Raw genomic sequence first — 23,831 nt, 5'->3', positions numbered from 1 at the left:
ATTAAAAAAAAAAACTAGTTTCGTTCGCAGGTTTTAAATGTTTAAATAAAGCCCAAAACAATCTAACAAATCACAACCCACAAAATTATTGTTAACACGTTGATTCAATCTTATGAAGTCGGCCTTGACCGGAGATTCACCGGTTTGGGAAACGTTAGATACAGTATAATAGAACAACAGAAGTAAATAAATTAACCAAATTAATATCATAACCAAATTAAAAATGTACATAGGCAGGATATCAGTTGAATTTAAATGTTTAATACAACAAGCAAACCCCGAAAATCACAACCCACGAATTTACTACTAATTCCTTGATTTTTACTCAATCTTATGGAGCCAGGCTTGATCGGACACTCGCCGGTTTCTGATAACAAAAGTTGTCACCGACGGCCAAAGGGCCGGACGAGCATCATTTTTAGCCGACAACCCCCGCCCGGAAGCCCATCTGTCATGGCACCATCTGATGATGACCTTGCATGTTTTTTTTTTTTTCCATTTCCTTAATCATTCTATGCTCCTTTATCGGATGACGGCTGTACGGTTTACATCATAGTGAAGGTATGGATTCTCGTGGGATATACCCAGTGTAGAATGTGATCTCTTCATGATCTTTGATTGGGATCCTCGTTCATCAGATCACGGAGTTGATGGCGGAGAAGCCGTACATTGCCGGGACATCCGAACCCAAAAGAACCGAAGCGCCAACGTTGAGAACCCCTGGAACCTACCGGAGGGTCGTCGGACCTGAACCGCGTTCAGAGAAGGAACCCTCACCGGTATATACGGCGACCCGTTACGAATAATGTTACCGACGAGCAGCCGGACGGTTCCCACCAGGGTATCACGGAAGATACCATCAGCGAAGATTTCGATCGAAATGCCGGACGTTTCGCTGTAAAGAAACTCGGGTGAAACTCTAAAGAGGAATTTATCGTTCCACGTTGGGTTTTCACCGCCGACACGGTCGATGCATGTAGAAAGCTTGACGGCGGAATCGATCCAAGCGAGGGCGTACGTCTTCATGCGACGGAATTTGGATGTTTTCTTGAGTCCTTGGGCGGATATTAAAGTAATCTCTAAAATGTAATTGTTATCCATCTCAGCCTAGGCCTTACCTCTATCTCCTTTCTTCCTCCTCCTCTTCCGTTCCTGTTTTCTTTTCGTCGATCAAGAACGGAAAAGGAAAGGAAAGAGGATCCTCTCGTTAGAGAAGCATTTCGACGGGAGGGGTATGGCCGGCGAGAATATGCGGACGGAAAAGACGAAGCGCGGAGGAGGATTTCAAAGGAAAGGTTCAAGGCAATGGAGGAAGAGTAGGATTAGCGTTTATATTTCGCAGGGTCGAGGCAAATGCGAAAATTATTGGGCTGTTGTAACTGGAATAGTAAATTTGGACCAAAAATCCCAACAATACTAACACGTTTTAAACATATTTTTTTAACCTCCAATAACAATAATTCATATAATAAATTTTTAGGATGAAGTACATAAATGATCCCTAGACTATAGCATATTGTGTTTTGAGTTTCTCATCTATTAAAAGTTATAAAATGATCCCCTGATTATAGGTTGTTGCTTTGTTGAGTCCATCGACTATTAAAAATTACAAAATGATCACCCGACTATTCATTATGTTCTAAAATCATCATTTTCTGTTAAAAAATTAACGATCATCTGAGTTGGACGCTAAAATGTTGACTGAATATGATAGTCGCTTGAGATTATGAAGCCAAGTTTTATCATATCTCATTCAGTAGGTTCGCGTCCATCTTAGATTATCGTCAATTTTTTAACAAAAAATGACGAGTTTAGAACATGAATAGTTGAGTGATCATTTTGTAACTTTTAATAGTCGATGGACTCAACAAAGTAACACCTATAGTCTAGGCACCATTTTGTAACTTTTAATAGTCGAATGACTCAACAAAACATATGTTATAGTCGGGGACCATTTATATACTTTACCCAATTTTTAAAACTAAAATTCCTTATACAATTTTTAATTAAGTAGGAATTACTTCAAAAAGTATTTGTATTAATTAAGTTATTCATGTCAAAAACGTTTTTTTATCAATTAAATACTAATTCAATTAATAATATTACGACAACAGTTTGGACAACATAAATTTTTTTGTATAAATATATAGTAATTATGTAATTATCTTCCGTTAAAAATGTTTGAGGTTATGAATGCTTTATGATGGTGTAGTTTTTATGTGTTATTTTAATTTCCATGCACCAAAAAATGTACGAGGTTGGGAATGCTTTAGATTATGTAACTTCTGCTTTATTTTCGTTCAAATTTGGTTATCATTTTTAAAAGTAACATTTCGATCATTTATGTTATTAATTTATAACATTTTGATCATTAGAACGTTAAATGATGTTAGTTTAATGATATGGCACGTTTGTAAAAAATAATTTTTTAATTTAACCCCTAAATTTTAGATAAAATATTAATTTAACTCCTAAATTTTGATAATTTGATATTTAAACTTTAGATAAAATATCAAGAGAGTCCATAAACTTGTACCAATATTACATATAACAAAATATAGTAATTCCTCCTATCAAACTGCATGTGCCTCCGTCATGAGGACGCCTTTATTATCATCGATAAGAAAAGCATATTATGTATATTGTTGACAAAAAGGTGAGGTTATGACGGTTGTTAGTTGTTCACCCTATTCTGATTTAAGTGGAAAGTCTAACCGATTGTTATATACAGGAGGAGAGGAGAGTAGTCGGACTAAAAATGATGATGAATCGTTGTCAATAGAGAGAAAACATGGGAGAGAGTTCAGTCATCTTTTATCAGCTTTACATGTTAACTTGTATATTGGACCTTCTAATTGGTGTTGGCCTAAGATGATGATGGCTAAGCGTAGTTGACAAACAAAATAGATATGATCGTCAGATATTAAATCATAGATACGTGAGCCTACTAGAGGTCACATCGAGGGATTGTAGTTATCTAGACTCTAGAGAAGACGTAGCTCTAAAAGCTTCGAGGAACTCTTGAGGATATAGAGCTATGGATGCCTCAACACTCGATAGATAGAGGAATGAAAGTAGAGGTGTGACTTCGAAGAAGATCATAAGGAGGTACAAAAACAGTCTCTAACTCTCTATTGGTTGAGGAGATGTCATAAAGTGGCTTGACCCAAGACTTATAGAAATCAAGTAGGCCACTTTTACATCGAGTGAAGTTTCAACGTGTATACATATATCATACAGAGGTATACACATATCATGTAGAAGATTCTCGAAGCTTTAATGAAATAATGGAGAAAATAACATCATCTCAGCACTCTTCAAAGGTAAGGATAAATACTTATAGTCGTAGCAGAGGTGTATCAACTCTCTTTGGCTGGTCGTTAGAAAGATTGTGTATGGTCCCCTTAGTTATGGTGGAGCAAAGTCATGTTCACGCTCCTGATTAAAGAGCAGACAAATTGGTACCCTTAGAGAAATCCAACAAACGGGTAGATATATCTTCTTGGTAGAAGCAATAGTGAATTTCAAATTTCCTCTTACTAGGACAAAGACATCTCGACACTCGTAATAGCACTAGAGAGACTCATATTGCTAGAGCAAAGGCATCTCAACATTTTTTTAGAGAATTTTTATGCTTGAGCGGCTAGAGTGTGAAACGACTCCACATCCCGATGTAATACCGCAAAAATATGAAGAGACTCATATTGCTAGAACGAAGACATTTCAACTTTTTGGCCAGTGTTAAAGAGATAGAGAAAGAGTCCATTTAGTTAGAAAAGAGAAGAGACGTCTCCACGCTATCGGGCAGAAAGGATACAACTCAATACCTTCGGAGAAATTTGACAAACAGGTAGAGGCTTATTCTCATTAGTAAAAGTAACGAGGAATTTTCAATTTCTTATTGCTAGGGTAAAGACATATAGACACTCATAATATCAATGAATATTCTAGAAATAATCTTCGAAAGATTCTTTTAGGCTATAGTAACTAGAGTGTGAGGCAATTCTGCATTCCCTATTGTAATAACCATAAAATATACGAAAACATCTTTACAATTTCGGGATGAAGGAATTTCAATGTTCTATGAGCAATAATGGAGAGACTCATATTACCATAATAGAGGCATCCAAACTCTTTCAACTAGTGTTAGAGAGATAGGGGAAGAGTCATTTTAGTTAAGGAGGAGCGGAGATATCTCCACACTCTCGACTAGAGAAGAGGGAACTCAACGTCCTCGGAGAAATGTGATGAAGAAACAAATGCATCTTCTGTATGGTAAAAGCTATATGTAATTTTCAATTTTCCTTGTTAGAGAAAAGACATCTCCACACTCATAATAAAAATGACAAGTCTCGTATTATTGGAGCAGGGATATCTTAGCATTCTTTGGAGGATACTTTTAGGTTGTAGTACTTAGAGTGTGAGACAACTTTATATCCCCGGTGTAATATCGTAAAACAAATGGAGATATCTGGACACTTTTGAGGTGGATGCATCTTAACATTTCGTAGGTGACAATAGATAGACTTTTATTGCCAAAACGAAGGCATCTTAACTCTTTCGATCAGTTATAAGAATATATCAAAAGAGTTCTTTAGTTAAAGAGGAATAGAGGTATATCATTACTCTTGGTCGGTAGATAAGGCAATCCAGCCTATGGTGGCATTGTAAGTGGGGAAGATGGATCTTCACACCCCGAAATACACTTTAAGTTATGCTGAGGCAACTTTGTCTTGGTAGAAGTGGTGGGATGCCATCTCCCTCGCTAAGGTAAAGATATATTGGTGCTCGTTAAGTAGGGATGACAATGGGTGGGGTCGGGTTTTTGGGTCACCCGACACGATCCGAGAAGAAAGAGTCCTCCACCCATGACCCGACCCGACCCGAATATATGACTTAGAAACCCGACCCGAAATAATTAAAAAAATATTTTTATTCAATAAAAACAGTGACTTAATTGAAAAAAATTATATATAAAGAGGTAATATTATAATTATCCCTAAATATATAGGTAAAATTATATATATTTTTCGGATCGGGTCGGAACCCGTCGGATTCGGGTTGAGTTGCCACCCCTATCGTTAAGACATAATGGAAGAACTCCTATTAATAGAGCAAGACAACTCGATCCTTTGAATAAATTTTAAAGTCATAAGACACGGAGGGAACTAAGAATTTATTGAAACGGGTTTAAAATATTTTTTTATTTTCATAAATAATATTTTTTAAATATTAATTAATACTTAAAAAAATCGACAGAGGCTATTGCTCCTCTTAAACCCCACGAAAGTCCGCCTATAATTGTAGAGATATTTTGATGCTTTTGAAATGACGTAAATTGTGCGAAGGCATCTCTACGCGTCTACAGGTTCTATATATGTTTGTTCCGAGTAATGCTTATGCTAAATGTCTAATATTGTGATTGTCAAGATGTAGTTTTGGAAGACATATCCAGGTTCTATGTCTAGATACTATATATATATATATATTCATTCAATGTTTTGCCCAAGATAACTATTTAGCTCAGTTAATAGAACACAAGGTTTTTAATTTTGAGGTCATGAGATCGAGTCTCACGGAGGGCATTTCATAATTCGGAGGTCTTCTACGAAAGCTGCTCTCAACCTGATGTTAGGGGCACCTACTATCTTACCTACCCTTACCCCATTAAATATGGGAACAAAGGATAATCATTTTTATTCAATGTTTTGCCCGTGTTAAAAAAATCTTCTATTATTGTTGTCATGATTCAATTTGCCCATGTTATTATCATGAAGTTCAGATAGAGTTTGACACAAATGTTCATTTGATGTTTTACCTTTGTTAAAATATCCTGTATTGAGGTGCTTATGTTAGCTGCCTGATCAACCAAAGTTGCCCAGAATCAAGCTTGGGCTAAGCCATAAACTGTAATTAGTAAAAGCAAGGCCGAGAGCAGTACCGAATAAGAAAAGTGCGTCAAGAGATCCTCCAAATACTGTTTTTTCCTGAAAACTGTCGTTGAGGATCCTCTCGACGGCAGCTATAGTATCCATCTTCGGAAGGGACGAAGCAAGCAAAGCATAGCCGGATGAGATTGGTGTTGAAGACTTCGGAAGCGGCGGCGGAAGAGGAGATGGCGTTGCATAGGACTGGTAGGAGTGAAGGTCGACCAAACCAGTTATGAGCTACGGTCGTTGAGGCAATGAACTGCTTCATCGGAAAGTTTGTGTTTTTCGCTGCTTCTGCGTGGGGTTTTGTTTTCCTTTTGTTGCTGACATTTGGACTTGTAAGGTAAATTTAGGGTCTGTTTGTTTAGCTGTAATTGGTTTTTCAGAAAATGAATTACTGGAATTTGAATTACTGGAATTTGAATTACTGAAAAATGAATTACTAGAATTTGAATTCTGGAAAATGAATTACATTTCTGTAAAATGAATTACATTTCTGGAAAATGAATTACATTTCTGAAAACATCTGGAAAACGTTTTATGATGTTTGGAAGATGTTATTTAAAAAAATTTCGGTATATTTTAGTGAAATAAATTTTATAAATTATATTAATTATTTATTAAAGTAATAGTACTATATTATATTTTAAAAATATTAATTAGTATATTTTAATATCTTTACTAAAATATTATTGAAATATAAATAATATTATTCATTATTAAATATATAAAAAAAATTATTATATATTATTAAAATAAAAATATAATATCTTATATTATATAATATAATTGATTATTTTATATATATTAAAAATATAATATTATATTATTATAAATATTAATAAATATTTTAAATATTTTAATAATTAATATTTTGATGAAAATGATATTAAAATATTTTATTAATATTAAATTCATAAAATAAAATTATTTTGAGTATTTTTGCTTTGAAGTGAAAAGTTCGGAAAATGACTTACGGAAAATGAATCCGTAAGTCATTTTACAGAAAACACAAAGGAAATTCTGTTACTAGGAAAATGAATTACATTCCGGAAAACGAATTACGTGAAACGGGAAAACGTTTTCCGGAAAACGAATTACGTGAAACAAACAAAACATTTTCCGGAAAACGAATTACGTGAAACAAACACAGAATTCGGGGAAAACCAATTCCGTAATTCCAATTACGGGAAACAAACAGACCCTTAGCCCAAATACTTGTAAGGTAAATTATTTAGCACAATAAAGTGATTCGAAAATTATTTTAAAATTTACAATATTTTTACGGTATTTATAAAATTCATTATATCGATGTGATAAATTTTATAAAATATATTAAAAATTAAAACTCATCCTATGATATAAAATAAAATTATATAAAATTTATTACGCCGATATGACGTCATACCAACCTAACAAATTTGGACATAATAAGTTCTACGTATACCGTAATAAATACCTTAGAACTCAAAATAATTTCCTAATCATCCTATTGAGTTAAATAATATAGCCACTTAGATTATTGTACTGATTTTGATTACTTGTAGAGCATGACACTTTTAGGTTTTATAGTAGTCTTAACTCGAACAAGAAGCGGCATTTTAAAAAAATAATAATAATAAGAGAAAAAAAAAGCAACCATATAATTGATATTATTTCATCAACATACACAACATCAACCGCACCCTTAGATAACTTCACTCAGTCCAACGTATTAGATTTGAGGAAAGCTCAGTTTGCAACTTCAACAGCCCTACTTTTCGCAGGCTTCTTGTAGGAGGGTGCAAATCTAACTCTTCTATACCCTGTCTTGCTCGACTTTTTGGTCCTTGCCATCCTGTCTTCAAGCTCTTTCACTCTTTCACTCAGGTTGGATATGGCACTAAGTTGATCTTTTCCAGCTTCCATGAGTTTCTCCATGACCTCCTTCAGTTTCTTGTTCTCTTCCATCAGCTTCTTGTCTTCTCCGGTCTTGGCCAGGTCATGCACTGCATTTGATTCTAAAGGAGCATCGTCTTGAAGCATATTAGTCTCGCTTCCCTGCTTTTTCCCTTCTTTCTCTTCAGTTCTTGCCGGCTGGCTCTGCTGCTTTCATCTCCTCGAAGAGGACTTCTTTCTCCCGAGTTGCTTCGCTTCCTGCCTCTTATTCTGATGATGTCATATGGTCAGCAGGTATCACGCCTGAATCATCCTCACGTTGCTGCAGGTCGTCATTGTTTTTTACATCCATTGTCGAGTGAACTTCCACCAGTTCCTTTTCTTCATCTGTTGTTGAGTGAGCATCCTCCGGTTTGAAGACTATCGAATTTGTCATCGTTGACCACCTTCTGCTCCATCTCTACTTCTGGCTCACGGCTATTAGTAAATTCACCCTCTTTTTGATCTTTTGCACTGTAGTTTGATACTGCCTCAATTGGTTCCTCATCAATTACGTCAACTGGCAACCCCTAACAAGTCAATCTCTTGGTCTGCTTGAGTGCACTCATCTGGCAAAGACGGATTGATTGCCGGATCAGATTCTGTCTCGGTATTGCTATTTCCGATTTCATTTTAAGGCTCACAAACGGCTACCTCATGATCAGCCTTTGGTAATGAGCTAAGTTTGTCATCTTCTGAGCTATTATCCACTGGAATCTGATCATTTACTTCCACCACCTCAGGTTTTTCCTCTTTTGATAGATCATTCACTTCCAGTTTATCATCTTCTGAGCTATTATCCACTGGAATCTGATCATTTACTTCACCACCTCAGGTTTTTCCTCTTTTGATAGACTATTTGCTTCCACCAGCTCATCGGCGTCAAACTTCAACTCAGGAACAGATGACATGTGATTCATATGCTCAAGGCTGGGTGGCATATCTTCCTCTTTGATTGTCAGTACTGTATGATGCTCGATATTGACATCCACGGTACTACTCTCTATTTTCTCATCTAAACCTTGTTCGACACAGGGAAGCTTTGCAGCTTCCTCATCCTTACTGGCATCCTCTATATGTTTAAGGCATTCCTGATCTGACTCTTTAATGTTGTTTAAATTCTCACTAGTATCCTCAAAAGCTGTTGTTTAAATTTCCATGCTAACAATTCCAGCAGCTTGACCACTAGAATCAGCAGATTCAGCACTACCAAGATCCTTTATCTTTTCTTCAGGCCACTTGCTTGCTAGACCATCGAGCTTTTCTTGCAGGGTCACTAGCTCTTTTACTAATGATTTCCTTGCATCTCTCACACTTGAGAGAGAGCCCTAAAAACCAGACACATAAACCAAGATTGAATAAGCATTATCTCACTTAGATTGCCATTTTCCAATAATTGTATTTCCTGGAAATCAAAGAATTACTTGATAACATACTGAAATGCAATCCTATTAATAATATTTGGTACCACAAACAAATAAAGCAAAGCAAATAATCCATACGGGCAATGCAAGTTTCCAGATTTAGTTAACCAGTTGTGTACATACCTGAATAGTATCCAGTCGTAAAAGGAGAGTCATTATTTTTTCTCCTATTAATAGTCTCAGCTTATCATCTTTGTCACAAACAGAGGAAGACTCGAGAGATTGAACGCGATTTCTGACCTCGTTGACTTGCTCACGAACATCAGCTATTTGCTTCAGTTTCTTCAATGGTTCCCATTTTCTTACCTCGAATCCTCGGAAGGCAGATTGGATGACCTTGGCTGCTTCATCATCCGGTATTCTTTTTGTTTCTGCTTTGCATTGACCATGAGCAGGCTCAACTGTATTTGCAGCTTTGTCACTGCCAACTTCCTTCTCAGCTCCCACGACTTCCTCAAAACTTTCTTTTGTTTCCTCTTCAGTTTTACTTTCATGACTCTCTTTTTCTGTTCTTTCCACAGTAGGCTGCCCCAACACTTCTTCGGATTTAGTAGATAAGCTTCCTTAAACCTGAGCCTGATTAGCACCAGTAGTTTCTCCAGCCTTGTTCTCCTCGGATCTTTCTTCAATCACAGGAATGTCTTTTCTCTTTTTTTTCCCAGGTTCCACATTGTCAAGGCTACTACTGGTGTTTTGTGTACTTACTGCAGTCTCTTCTTTCTTGCCTGGAGCAATGGAGGCCTTTGTCAATGTGTCTTCTGATTGTCCTTTAGAAGGGCTAGGAGACCTTGAATTGCCCTTACCGTTTTTCTTCTTTGGAAGGGGATCAACTCTCAGACACACAGGAGGCAGCTTGGATGTTTTCGGAGGGGACAGAGATTTTCTTTTAGCAACAGTCCCAAGATCATCTTTTGAGGCATCTTCAGCACATTTCACACTTGCATCCTTAACGTCTGTCCCTCTCTTTACAGTCCCTTCAGACTTGCCTTCCTTCACTTCAACAGGAACACATTTTTGACTAACCGTTTTCCCCTTTGTTTCAGAAGCATTCTTGTTCTGAGAGGCTGAGAGCTCTGTATGTCCAATTGAGGTTTGTCGGTTTTAACATCACTGACAGAAGGTTCTACTGGAACATACTCAACTGTGATTGGGGCTTGTTTTGAATTATCTGAAGCAGTTGTCCTCCATAGTCCACCTCGGTTTTCATCTGCTTCTTGCTTCCTATCAGAATTTGGAGCCCATAAGAAAGGGAACGGCATCTGCATAATTTTGTCTTGTTTCTGTTGGTCTTGAGATTGTTTCTCCCCTTCACCCTGCGCCAAAGATTGCCATCCATTCATGTCAAGAGGTAACCAACCGTTCCAAACTCTCGGCTTCTGTTCAGTCGGTTTTGAACTTTTGGGAGGCTTATCAACACAAGGTACCTTACCCGCGTCACTCATCCCTATCCGATCATTATGTTTACCACGTTCCTTACTTTTCATATACTCGGGTGGAATCCACACAATTGGATATGGAAAACTTCTTGGTTGAATTGGAGCCACTGAACCACCATCCTTTTCCTCAGCATCATTCTCCTGCTCTTCAATCTTTAAACTTCTATTATTTTTCTGGTTGTGAACATGATTAGGACACCCACAGCAATGATAGTTCGAGTGTGGATCCATATCGTATTCCCATCTAGGTTGTTCATTTGAAAAATGTGGTGGAGCACAATAAACCGGATAAGGTTCAGTAAATGTGGGATAATTTGGATAGTTGTTAAATGGGGGTGATGGTGCAAAATGAGGGCAAGGTGGTCTGTGACTATAGCAACCAGGGAAATTGCCATGACTGCAGCAACCGTGATAAGGAACAGGGTACCTGCAGCTACAAGGCCAAGATTCATACATAATGGAAGATTGAGACAGATCGGCCTTGAAATGAGGTGGAACAGCCTCGAAACCAGGGAAATAATGTTGAGGGTAAGGCGTTTGATTTCTCAGGATAGGATTTGAGTCCATGTAACCAGAAAAAGGCATCATTTTTTTTTTAAACCAATGAAGTGTCAAAGCCTGGTGATATAGGTTGATCAAAGAAACGCTGCAAAAACAAAACTACTGAATAAACCTGTAAAAGAAAAACAAGCAACAAAAACAACGTTATAAACAGCATAGAAAAAATTGCATCCATCGAAAAATCAATTTCCTGAACAAATATTTATCACTAACATACAATTTACATCATAGTACTGTGAACTTGAGCTGTAAACAAATCAACGACTCAAACATGAAATATAATATCTGCTGATATACACCCATCTTGGAAACGAAAAATCAAAACATAACATCAAACATGAAAATAATGACAACGCCATACAAAATATACAAGCATGTGACAATCCGTATATAATAGAGATAAATTGATCCCATTGAATAATCTCAGTGATTAGTGCTATTCTCCCTAGCTTCTAGATTCGATCAGCTACATAGGAGTGTAGTTGTCAATGGTTGAGAAAAATGATAAACCAATAAAGTCTTGTACTATTCAAAAAAAAAAAAGATACAGACAGCTACATAGTAATCACCTTATACTATTCAAAAAAAGATACAGACAGATTCATACAATAAAACAAAGCAATGAACGCCAGAAAAAAAAAGGGATGTTCTCATCTCATACAAAAATCAATTAATTATTCATAAACTGGACTTGCCATTCACAAAATGAATGCCGAGAAAAGAAAACGAAACGAAAAAGGAGGAGAAACGATTACTTACAGCTAATTTGATCGGAGAAACAAAGATGAAAGAACAAATCGGAAAAATCAATCCATTCGGTTCCACAACTCCACGAAACTCAGCGATCGGAGCGAATCTATACCCAGTAGGAATGAGGTTTGTTCTAAGGCTTTGAGTTCGAGATCAAAATTTTTGTTGTACCGGGATTATATCTAATCTGATATTTGAAATGTTCGGGATTTGGGATATTTATAGTAGCTTTTTACAACTTAAAATGAACATTTTCTTCTCACTTCGAGAGGTTTCGAGTTCTCTTCCCGCGAACCGTCTGGAGTTCGGGCCACGTGGACGTCTCTCCTGACGTCATGTATGAGTGCTTGGTGGACAAAGAATTATCTTCTCTTCCAAACGTTTGCCCCCGCATCGGACAGCTGTCGAATTTCAATTGCTTTTAAATTTTAGTTTGGAGAAATTATCATTCTGCCTCTCTTTTAATTTGATCTCGTCCTACACAAATTATGGATTTTTCCTTTTTAATAAGTTTCTTAATTTGATAATTGATTTTTTTACAATATTAATCTCTTTATATTAGATTTATTAATATCTTATTAACTTTATGTTTTAAGTTAATTTGATAATAATTTAATTAAAAAGTAATTGATATTATTATTTTAATTATGATATTATATAATAGATTTTTATATATTAAGAACCGAAAATCGAATGATGTTACGAAAGATCGTACCAAAGGGGACCCGAAAGATGTTGAACCATTGTTAGCTGGATTTTATTTTAATATATTACAGAAATTTTAGTATAAATAATTAGGATGACTTAAGGATGAGATATTTGTTAAACTTATGGTTGCGACTATTTTCTCCTCTAAGTTCAGTGTTCCTTGCTGAAACCTTTCTTCTCTATCTTGTCTGCTTTTTTCTATTTCTTCTATTATTATTACTCAAAAATTATAAGAAAGTCTATGGCATTGATGCTCTCGTTGAGAATAAGTCGGGTTGAGCTATGGTAAATCACACAAAGTCGATTAAAGCTTTGCAAGGTACATTGACTCGCCATGTGTAACTGTTGAGTTCTTTGTGAATGCACGCGAAGGAGCAGAAACAATTGAACGAAAAAAAATCAAAGGACACTTCAAGATGTGGAACATCAACTTCTTGTCATATCCTCGCAGATGGGACTAACGTCCAAGGCACATCCTGAAATTAATGGATCGGGGAAAGTTGTGACTAGGCAAAACAACTCGAGCATAAAGATCCTCCAAGTGTTCAATAAAATGTCAACGTCAACAGACACTAAAACTTTCAATCAACCAATTCAGGATAGCGAGAGAATTTTTCTATTCATCAACCCAATGATTACGGATTCTCGGAATCGGCTCTCCATGACAAGGAGATGAAGGGTGAAGAATTGTTATACATGACTGTTGGATTATGTATGATGATTGCATTTGATAGTAACTTTCATGAGGATGGAATTGCTAAGTGGTGTTTCATCTGTTATATGTTTTAAGGATGGAATTGCTCCCGAAAATATCAATAAGTGTTCTTTAGGGATTGTTCATGCTTGCACTAACCAACATGGGAATCAATGCTTATAAATTTTAATGAGTGGTGATCTTGGTGTTGGAAAGAGCACCCTTTTGTTGCATATGGCTGCACTAATGGGGCGTGACTTTGATCAGCCTGCTTGTGTTATATATGAATAAGGTGAAAAGAGATTAGAACAAATTAGCAGCAGAGCTGAACGTACAGAGATTAGAGCAAATGAACTTTACCTTTATGTTCATATAGATATTGAGGACGTATTGGTGAAAATTCAGCCCCTCTCATCACAACCTCTAATTGTTGATTCAATTCAGAAAACTAACTTAAAGAGAGTTACTGAAGTGCTGGAGGTCTGTCACAAGCCAGGAAATGCACATCAACTTTGTTACGGTTTGTGAAGAAAACCAACATTCCAATTCTTTTGGCTGAATATGTAAAACATTCAATGATATAGCAAGACCTTGTGTCTTGGTGCATATCCTAAATGTTGTCTTATATCTGGAAGGGGCAAAGTGTTCATTACATCATTCGTTTCAATCTGTGATGAATCGTTTGTGATCAATCGATAAGTCATGAATTTTTGAAATGTCACAATTGGGGTTACAAATAGTTTTCAGCGATCAGATCTCTGATTCAGAGTTGTTAGCTGTACTTGTTGTTGATGTAACCATGGAAAAATCTCGAGCATTTCTTAATGAAATTCTGTCATTGTGTGTATCTAGCTCAACTGTTTTTAGACATGTGAATGAAATCCAAGCAAATAGAGTTGATATAATTATCTTCGTCCTTGTTATGGAAGATGGTATGAAGATCAGGAGAGTGCTATTTTTCTAAATGTTGTCGGTGAAGTATTTTTGGCAAAGATTGATGGGGGTTTTACTGTAATAGCATCAATTTGTAGCAACTACTTAGAGTTTTCTATTTCTAGTGCAGTTGCGTTCACTAATGAAATTGAGCTTGGTGATGAGTTTCGCACGGTACCAATGATGGAGAAAAAGAGTGAGCACAGTTGCAAAAATAGAATATAAAAGTGTATTGTACCCAAGTCAGCGGAGAAATCATTAACAACTCTTGATATGGGGAAGATGGAGATTATCGTCTGCAATGATTTAAAGAGATACATCACTGCATGTTTATAAAAAAATGAAAGGAATTGAACAAAATTTCCTTTGGCTGTTACGAAGGAATCAAGGAATTCAGCATAAATGTATTACTTTGGAGTCTTGAGAACATGGTTCTCTTTGGAGGCATGGATAATGTTATGAATAGAAAATCGAATGATGTTATGAAAGATCGTAATTAGGAGGAAATCACTGTTAGTTTATTTTATTTATATTGTAGAAATATTAGTATAAATAGGTTAGGATGACCTAAAGAAGAGATACGTTACCACTACTTTCTTCTCTAAGTTCAGTGTTCCTTGTTGAAACCTTTCTTTTCTATCTTGTCCTCTTTTTTCTATTTCTTCTACTGTTATTACTCAAAAATTGTTGGAAAGTTCACAACATTATGCTTTAATAAATCTTTAAACAAAATAAATAAAAATTAGGGTAAATTGTACGTTTAGTGCCCCAACTATCACTTTTGTTTCGTTTTGGTTATTCAACTATGTTTTGTTTCAATCAAAAGCATTCATAACGTTGTTTTTTGGTTTCATTTTGGTCACTCGATGGAAAAAAATTAACGGTGATGCTAACGTGTCACTATAAAGTAATACCATGTTATCATTTAATTTTTTTTAAATATCACATCAATAGTTATGTTAATTTTTTTAACGGCGGTGACCAAAATGAAACCAAAACGTAACGTTAAGTATGATTTTGAAACAAAAAAATAGTTGGTGACCAAAAAAGAACAAAAGTGATAGCTGATGTTTAAACATATAATTTAGCCTAAAAATCATTACCTAAGATTTGAATACATGATAAAGATATTTGTATTAATTTTTTACTACAATAATTTGTTAATTTAAATGTTTTTTAATAAAATAAAAAATTAAACATAAAAAACTTAAGTATTTTCAATCAATTTTAAAACATGTCATTAATTTTTCTATCTATATATAATTTTTTTTCTTTTTAATTTTAAAGTGTCTACTTGAATCTGATAACTTTGTGTGTTAATTAAATTAAAAAATTAGAAAATATATAGAATAAAATACTTTTTGGTAGCATTTATTGGTTAGATAAAGAAAACATACAGTGACACCAATTACATGGAAATGGATTTAGGAAAAGTCATCTTGCACGAATAGGGATATATCAAGGGACAGGTGGAGACGATTATCTTATAATTTTTTTAAATTTTATATTTTATATATTTTTATTGAAAATATTTTTGTCCCCTAAAATTTATAAATATAATTATCTTATATATGTCCGTGTATAGGAAGGTTACCACTTCCACCTATAAATACAAATAATGATCTGTTTGACAATACTTTAAGAAGTGCTTTTCAAAAGTAGAGTTAGAATTATGAAGATTGGGGGATGATTATAATCCAAAACTGCCTTGCATGACAAGTATAATTCAGTTGTATCCTAGTGTGGCTGCAACTGAATAATGTTAGGTTATATTTGTTGAAATGTTGCCTCTAGTTTTTTATTGTTATTCGCATGAAGAATTTATGGGTATTATTAAATACTGGTAAGAGAAAATAGTGATGTGATCTCTGCAAATTGTAAGTTTTATTTTACAAGGTGTGCATTTTCTGATCAATGTTTTGTGTTTATAATTGATAACTGGAAATATTATTTTTTCATAATTGAAGTTGAATAGAATAAAGTTGTATATGTGAATTTTTTTTTATAGAGGTCATTAATTTTATTTAAAATAAGAAATATCCAAATCACAATAAATATTTATAATTATAATAGTAAATTAAGCACATAATTAGGATAATTTTTTGTAATCATTGAAACAAAAACTAACAACTTAAGACAACATAAGTACCATACAATGAAAGATTAAAAACATAACCAAAACTCGAATAAAGATAATATAAGCAAATCTGATTGTATCGGCAAACAAATCACAAAAGAGAATAAAGCTACTAAAAGACCGCAAACAAACCGCAAATCAGATTGGAGCGATGTGAAAAGATATATACAAACGCATATCAGATATCTAAATCAAATCCTAGGGTCTAATGCAGGGAATATCAACAAGATATTTGATAAGCGTCATCTTGCTCAGTCGTGATGATGTCAAACCAATCCTTATAGAAAGATAAATGAAAAAAGGTCAAACGATCCAAAAACACGCCAAAAGGAATAAGAAAACGTTTTATAAAGACAGATGAAAACATGTCATACGAATAGACTTATTGAAAATTAAAAAAGAAAAAGAAAATAAATATGCGACATGAGCAAAGAGAAGGACAATAAAGATACTGACGGTCGACAACTAACATTAAAGTCAGAGCCGTCGCCTATCAACAAACACGAAAAAAAAGAGATGAACGTACACCAATTTTAAATTTTAAGTTGGTACTTACATTATATAAATCATATCATAACAAAAAAAAAACTACATTATCATATCTTTTATGATTTATCGATCAAAATGATTAAAATAAAAATAATTTAAAACTAAATGATTAAATTTACAATATTTTAAAATTTAATAAAATTAAATTAAAAATAAACGTAAACGATGAAATTTATAGTTTATTTTATAAAAAATGACCTTACATAAATATGATGCTTATATTTATCGAGTCTACTCGAAAATTAAAAAGTCGGAAGTCACAAGTTAATTAATATAAAAACTTAAAATTTACTCTTAAGTTATTATGATCCACAATTGCATTATCCAATTGATGTAAGCAATTATATCAATGGGAAAAGGGGACAATTTTGTCAAGACAATAAGGTGATTTTTTTTCCCACTTATTACATCTTCATAATTATTTTCTTAAATAAAATACTTCAAACAATAATATAGAGAAGACACGTCACATATAAATAATGATATTATTTAAACATTTTCTAACATACACCCTTACAGTCACACTATTTAAGAAAATAATTTCTCCCACACTCTTTAGATAATACATTGTTTTCATCACATTACCCAGCCAAGTTTACAGAAAGAAAGGGCATAACCATATGATTTGATAATTCCACTTGAGAGAAAAAAATCTAAGGGCAAAAAACAAAATCGCCGGTGCTAATACTAAATTCCAGCTGGAATATTGAAAGCGAAAGTATTATGAATATCTGTCGCCAAATCCATATCATTACAGCAGAGCCACCCACCGCCACAATCATTTATGGACGACGCTAATTCCATACACATCATTGCATCATCATGATTCATACCTGGTATTTGCCGTACGGTAGTTAAGAAAAATCGTTATTGAAAATATTAATATATATTTTTATTATTTTTGATAAAAAATTATTTAAAAAATTATTTTTTATCTAAAATATTAGTCCTGTAAAGTGTTTAATATTAATATTTTCGATAAAAAATAATAATATTTTAAGTAATGTTTTACTAGATATGTTAAACATTTTTAGTAAAGCACCCAATAATATCATTTACGATAAAAATAATAATGTTTAAGGTAATTTTTTTATTAAAAATGTTAAAAAATAACAATATTTATAGTAATATATTTTCTTAGTCGTATATTAATGTTGTCGCATCTTATATTTTCCCAGTATTTTCTGCTCATTGCATGTTCCATTTTGGTACCCAAACTTTAATTTTTCTTCAAAATCATACTTAATGTTTGGTTTAAGTTTGAATTTGATACTCTCATTAAATCATATTTAGTGTTTAGTTTAGTTCAGTTCCTAAAAACTGTTATATAGTTTATTTATCTTCTTTGATATTGTATACAATATTTTTATTTTATCTATGAAGTAAATATTTTTATCAAAACAATCATGTTTTGAAGAATATTTTCTGAAATAATCTTGGTTGTTTATTATGACTAAATAAGTTTGAACTATTTTATAAGAATTTTATTTTGATTAGAATAAAAATATCATATATTTTTATTTTTATAATTCAAATATAAAATTTATTTAAATTTATGATTGATTCATCATTATCTGAAATCATTTATAATTATTGGAAAACTTGACTTTAACTATAATTAAATATTGGGCAAAGTACACATTTAGTACTTAAACTATCAGTTTGATCTGTCTTAGTACTTAAACTTTCAAAATTTTTAAAACCATACCTAAAGTTTAGTTTTTTATTTCATTTTAGTACCCTGCCATTAAGTTTTGAAAAAAAATTGAAGTATAGGTACCAAAACACATTTAGTACCTAAATCATACTTAACTTGATTTTTTTTAAAATTTAGATACTAAAACATATCAAAACTGATAGTTTAGGTTCTAAACGCGTTAAATATTTAACGACGGAGTATCAAAATGAAACAAAAAATAAACTTTAGGTATGATTTAAAAAAAATTGAAAGTTTAAGTACTAGAACAAACAAAAACTGATAATTTATGTATTAAATAAGTAATTTATCCTTAAATATTTCATATAAAACGGTTACCCGGAAAAATCATAAACATAAAAGGCTATTTTGAGAAATAATTATTGGAAGCATAATTATGTCACGAATTAGGTTAAATATTTATGAATAGAGAGAGGATTTCAGACAATAGTAGAAAGGTTCAAGAAGAATTCTTAATAATTTCTCAGATAATTTGCAAGGATCCCTGGTACAATGTTTTATTCATTCACGTTATCCTGTCAACGGTAAATAAAATCTAACTGGCGTATATTAATTAATTTTATCTCTTCTTTGGTAGGTTTGATTGATGTTGGGCCACCTACATGGATATGATTGGATCTTTACTTCATTTCGCATACTGGGCTCCTCCTAGATCTGCTGCGGTTAGCCGAGTCTCATCACCTGATAACATTTTGCAATCCCTAATTCCCTTTTCTCTTATGTGTTCATGCCCAATTTTAGATCTTCCTTCTTCAAACTTTATCCTTTCAGCTCCGATCGTGACAGATTGTTAATGAAAAGGAAATGTCTTTTACATCATACACACTGCAAATGTTTGTGGTTCAAACTATGAATCTTTTAAAACAACAATACTTCTTTTTTATCATTAAAGTCTATTAATGAGTTCTGACCTATTTCTCTAAAATCTATATTTGTTTTATTTTTATTTATTTTATTTTTAAAATTTTATATTTATCAAATAATTAAACTATATTTTATTTATTATTAAATAAAAAATTAAAAGAATATAATTTAAATTCAAACCCTAATTTATCAAAACCGCCTAAATTAAATGACAAAAAATTATTTATCTAAATTGGATCCATCTAAAAATTCATTTTATATTAATATAGAAATAATACTATAATAAAAATATTATGGTATTTATTATTAGATAGAAATATTGATTAAGCTTCAAGTTGACATTGTTAAATGAAAGAGAATCTGGATGGGCCATATGAAGTAAAAAATAATGACCGAAACGGGGTCAAGCGTGAACTACCACATTAAACGCTACCACTTTGGAATCAAATACAACGGCAACGCTCTCGCAGAAGAAGGTGGAAAGTCATTTTCCCGTGCTATTAACTCCAATTCTCTCCGATTGCTTCTACTTTACTTCCCCCCCCCCCCCTTCTTCTTTACTTATTATTTCTACTTTCTCTCCCAAGTTTGTTTAGCTATTCCACCAAAAACCTAACCCCCAAATCTCCTTATTACTTCCATTCCTTTATCGTTAACTGTAACTTCACTTCTCCTTTCTTGCTGCTGGATTTCTTCAATTTTCTTTTCCAGGGGTTTGAGGTTTAATAACAGAAGGTGACTTAATGGAGGTGGAGTTACACAGGCCTGATAATCCTGCCATGATCTTCGACGAGGTCTCCATGGAGCGTAGCAAGAGCTTCGTTAAAGCTTTGCAGGTTCATTTCTCCATCGCCAGTTTCTGTCTTTTTGAACCAGATCTGGATATCTTTTTAAATTTGATTTTATTTTTGTTGACTTTAGAAGTCACTGCTTGATTGTTGACGGGAAATGCGAGGGAGAGAAAATGACATGAGTAAAGAAATTCCCTGTGTTTGCCTAAGATCAATTATGTTATCGCTTTCTTAATTATTATTTATTTTGGCGTCTTAATAAGAGGACTTCACGGTTTAATATTGGTAGATCGTAGCATTTATGACTGAGTTAATGGGAAAGTAGAGTCATAGGCTCATAGCAATGGATGAATCTATGGTAAGGTAGATAAAGACTCTTACTGTGTTTATTGGAGAGCAGTGTTTGCTTGATTTCCATTCATGAGTCTAGAGGCTAGAGCACGTAGTATTAGTCAAATAGAAAGCGAATTGAGTTGAATGATGCCCCGAGAAAGCTCTTTCGAGTCCATTATGTGCTACAATGTAAGAATTTCATATTAGGAGGAAATTGGGAAGTCCATGATTCTGAATGCAATATCTTCAAAAGTTGAGACTTCTATATGGTTTGCAAACTTGTTGTCCCTGTTTGCCTTCATGAATTTTGAAACTTTCCAGCATTGCATTGTAATGCTTTTGATAAGTTGGACCCTTTTGTTTTTATAGGAGCTCAAGAACTTAAGGCCTCAGCTCTATTCAGCTGCAGAATACTGTGAAAAGTCTTATCTACATAATGAGCAGAAGCAGATGTAAGGCGGTCTATTTACTTTAAGGCCTGCTTAGTTCCTTCATTGTTTAACAGCCTTTTCATTTTCATGCAAGCAATATCATGATTGACTTGCACATTATGCCTCTGTAATTATTTTCTTTTGTATCAAGCTGTTATGCTTATGCATTTGATTGTGTTTGGTTTACTTCCATTGTTCTCTTCTTATAATGCAACTCTTTTCTATGTTGGATACATTTGTTAGGGTACTGGACAACCTGAAAGATTATGCTGTACGTGCTCTTGTTAATGCTGTCGATCACCTTGGCACTGTGGCTTACAAGTTAACTGATCTTCTTGAGCAGCAAACATTGGAAGTGTCCACCATAGAGCTAAAAACATCTTCTTTAAATCAGGTAATCTCTTTGTACTTCTCTTCTTTAATATGCTAGTACAATAAATATATGGAATGGAGGGCCTTAACTAATTTAAGTTTGTTAATATTAGAAACTTCTTACATGCCAAACATTCACGGATAAAGAAGGTCTCAGGCAGCAGCAGTTGTTGGCATTTATCCCAACATCACAAGCACTACATTTTACCGAGTAAGTGTAGTTGATAGAAGCCCCTCCATTTCCTGGAAGCTAATTAGTGGGTTGAAGTTTTGTATGTTTTCTCATTTTCCTCCCTTTTGTCCTTTTTTTTTTGCTTCTCTTCCATTGCAATTTTCTCGAAGCCAGATTCTGTCAGCAAGAAGGTACATTTTAGTCCTCAGGCAACGACAGATGCTAGGCAAAACTATTTTAAGGCTAAATCTAGTCTTCAGCCTTCAGGTATAGTATTTCTTAGCTGGCAGGACCTCTTCTAATTTTAGTTGTTTTCTGCATTGTTGCTATATACTTATTGAAGGAAGACAGTATCGTGCACTGAATAAATGTTTTTAACTATAGATACTCCTGCATCAAAAACTCTTTCATGGCACATATCCTCAGAAACCAAGTCTACTTCCAAAGGGACATCACAAACTTTAGCAAGGTGAATTTGGCTTAAAAAATTAATGTTGAATAGAAATTTTCCTTTCATTGTAGTTCTTCTAATGTTCTGCTGAGAGCAAGAAGTTATTAACATTGCTTACCATGCAGCAATGAAATCTCAAAACCTTCTGGTGCATCTTCTGAGGTTTTCCGATTAGTGGGTATGTACATTAGATCAGTAGCTCATTTAGTATTTTTAATAAAAAGGCTTTAGATGATCAGACTTATATTTTGAATGTAATTCTGGCAGAAAATGGAAATAATGCAAGGAAAAAGTCTGCAGCGGCACCTTTTCCTGCTTCTAATGCATTGGTGCCATCATTGGGTATCATACAAAGGGTAATGTCTAAATCACCAAGAATGCATTCATGCTTGATGTTCTTTAAATTGATGCTTCTATGTTAACACTAGAGTTGATGGATTTATCTCCAACTGTTATATTAGTTCCTTTTGGTATATCAGTTGATATTTGGTTAGTGAGGCTGAAAATGTTCAATTGCATTTGTTAATTTTAGAATTCGAAACATTTATGTCCCCATTCAAAATGATTCACTAGGAGTCAACTTTTGAGTCCAAGTGGGTAATATAAGTTTCTCTGGTGGATATTCCTATATACTTTGTTGCTTTGCATGTTTATATAAAACCACCGTTGTTTTTGACAGGAGTTAGAGGGTTCCAAACCTTTGACAACATTCAGGTCATTTGATAACCCAAATCGTCAGATTATACGAGCACCTGTCAGGAGCAAAAGTATGCTGGCAGCTTTCTTTGTCAAACAAAAAGCAATGAAGCTAAAGGCTGGATATGTTGCATGAATCTCCATTAAAACAAGCTGATGAAGACGATGGTGGCGGCACACTGTAAAATATCTTCTTTAGGGGGATGGAGTTGCCTGTAATTACCCTCCCTGGTAATTTGGCCCAAATGAAATTCCCCCCCCCCTTCCTTTTTCATTTCTCTTATATGGGTTTTGAATAATGAGCAATTTGTATAAAATTCCTGATGAGTAACAATACCCACTCATCAATAATTGGTCCAATAATCCTATAATTGGAGCTTCTATTTTCCATCTCATTGGAGAGAATTTCCTGTTGGTCATTAGCACTTTCGTTAATGTAAGAGAGATGAAGCAGGTTATAAACTGCTAAATATATAATTTTTCCCGCTAATAATTTATGCAAACCAGGTGTGCATTTTTGGATATCAAACTTGATTAGAAAGACAAGATATATGGGTTTTTGGATTGACAAAATAGTGATCCATATCCGGTTTTCAAAAAATTATATATTTAATTTCAGATATCAAATTTTTGGATTTTTAAAACGGATGTTTAATTTTTAAAATCAAATTAATATTAATAATTTTTTAATAAACAAATAATAGCAGTAAAAAATTAATAATAATTAAAATATTAATAATAATTAAAACAACATTTATGTTTCTATTATCGTATTTTCATTCACTTACTGTTGTTCATTGATAAATTCTATCATGAATATATCGAAATGGATCAAATATTGATGTTGGGAGAAAGAAAGTAATTTCTTGCAAGGAGAGGTTTGTAGTTTTGTTTTGGACAAAAAAAAAATGTTGAAACTTATAAAAAAAATAATAGTGGTGTTTTATTTTTATTTTTATAAATTT

At 33.6% G+C, this 23,831-nt stretch overlaps 2 protein-coding genes and 2 pseudogenes across 2 annotated transcripts; 2 read left to right on the top strand and 2 right to left on the bottom strand.

Moving 5' to 3' along the window:
* Nucleotides 1–507: 507 nt before the first annotated feature.
* Nucleotides 508–1,331, bottom strand: LOC120161222 (annotated as a pseudogene).
* Nucleotides 1,332–7,555: 6,224 nt separating this feature from the next.
* On the bottom strand, nucleotides 7,556–12,133 carry LOC120161075 (BAG family molecular chaperone regulator 6). The gene is made up of 9 exons (XM_039171365.1): nucleotides 12,028–12,133; nucleotides 10,266–11,380; nucleotides 9,997–10,191; nucleotides 9,395–9,834; nucleotides 9,001–9,175; nucleotides 8,717–8,919; nucleotides 8,502–8,657; nucleotides 8,255–8,377; nucleotides 7,556–8,015 (listed from the first exon to the last, which is right to left on the bottom strand). Exons 2-9 carry the CDS (start codon nucleotides 11,293–11,295, stop codon nucleotides 7,662–7,664), a joined length of 2,676 nt encoding a protein of 891 aa, XP_039027296.1. The 5' UTR covers nucleotides 11,296–11,380; nucleotides 12,028–12,133; the 3' UTR covers nucleotides 7,556–7,661.
* A 1,473-nt stretch (nucleotides 12,134–13,606) lies between these two features.
* LOC120161073 lies at nucleotides 13,607–14,689 on the top strand (annotated as a pseudogene).
* Nucleotides 14,690–20,157: 5,468 nt separating this feature from the next.
* On the top strand, nucleotides 20,158–23,256 carry LOC120161213 (protein ABIL1-like). Its single transcript, XM_039171475.1, is given in 10 exon segments — nucleotides 20,158–20,456; nucleotides 21,114–21,196; nucleotides 21,419–21,569; nucleotides 21,661–21,731; nucleotides 21,733–21,758; nucleotides 21,894–21,986; nucleotides 22,104–22,188; nucleotides 22,296–22,348; nucleotides 22,438–22,526; nucleotides 22,850–23,256. Coding segments are annotated over 10 exon segments (897 nt in total). The 5' UTR covers nucleotides 20,158–20,363; the 3' UTR covers nucleotides 23,003–23,256.
* The last annotated feature ends 575 nt before the right edge of the window (nucleotides 23,257–23,831 follow it).

Source organism: Hibiscus syriacus, unplaced genomic scaffold (assembly GCF_006381635.1).
Source record: "Hibiscus syriacus cultivar Baekdansim isolate YM2019G1 unplaced genomic scaffold, ASM638163v2 tig00111398_pilon, whole genome shotgun sequence".
Classification (NCBI taxonomy): Eukaryota; Viridiplantae; Streptophyta; class Magnoliopsida; order Malvales; family Malvaceae; genus Hibiscus; species Hibiscus syriacus.
The sequence above is the reverse complement of the archived record's forward strand: the minus strand, read 5'-3'. Positions and strand labels throughout refer to the sequence as shown.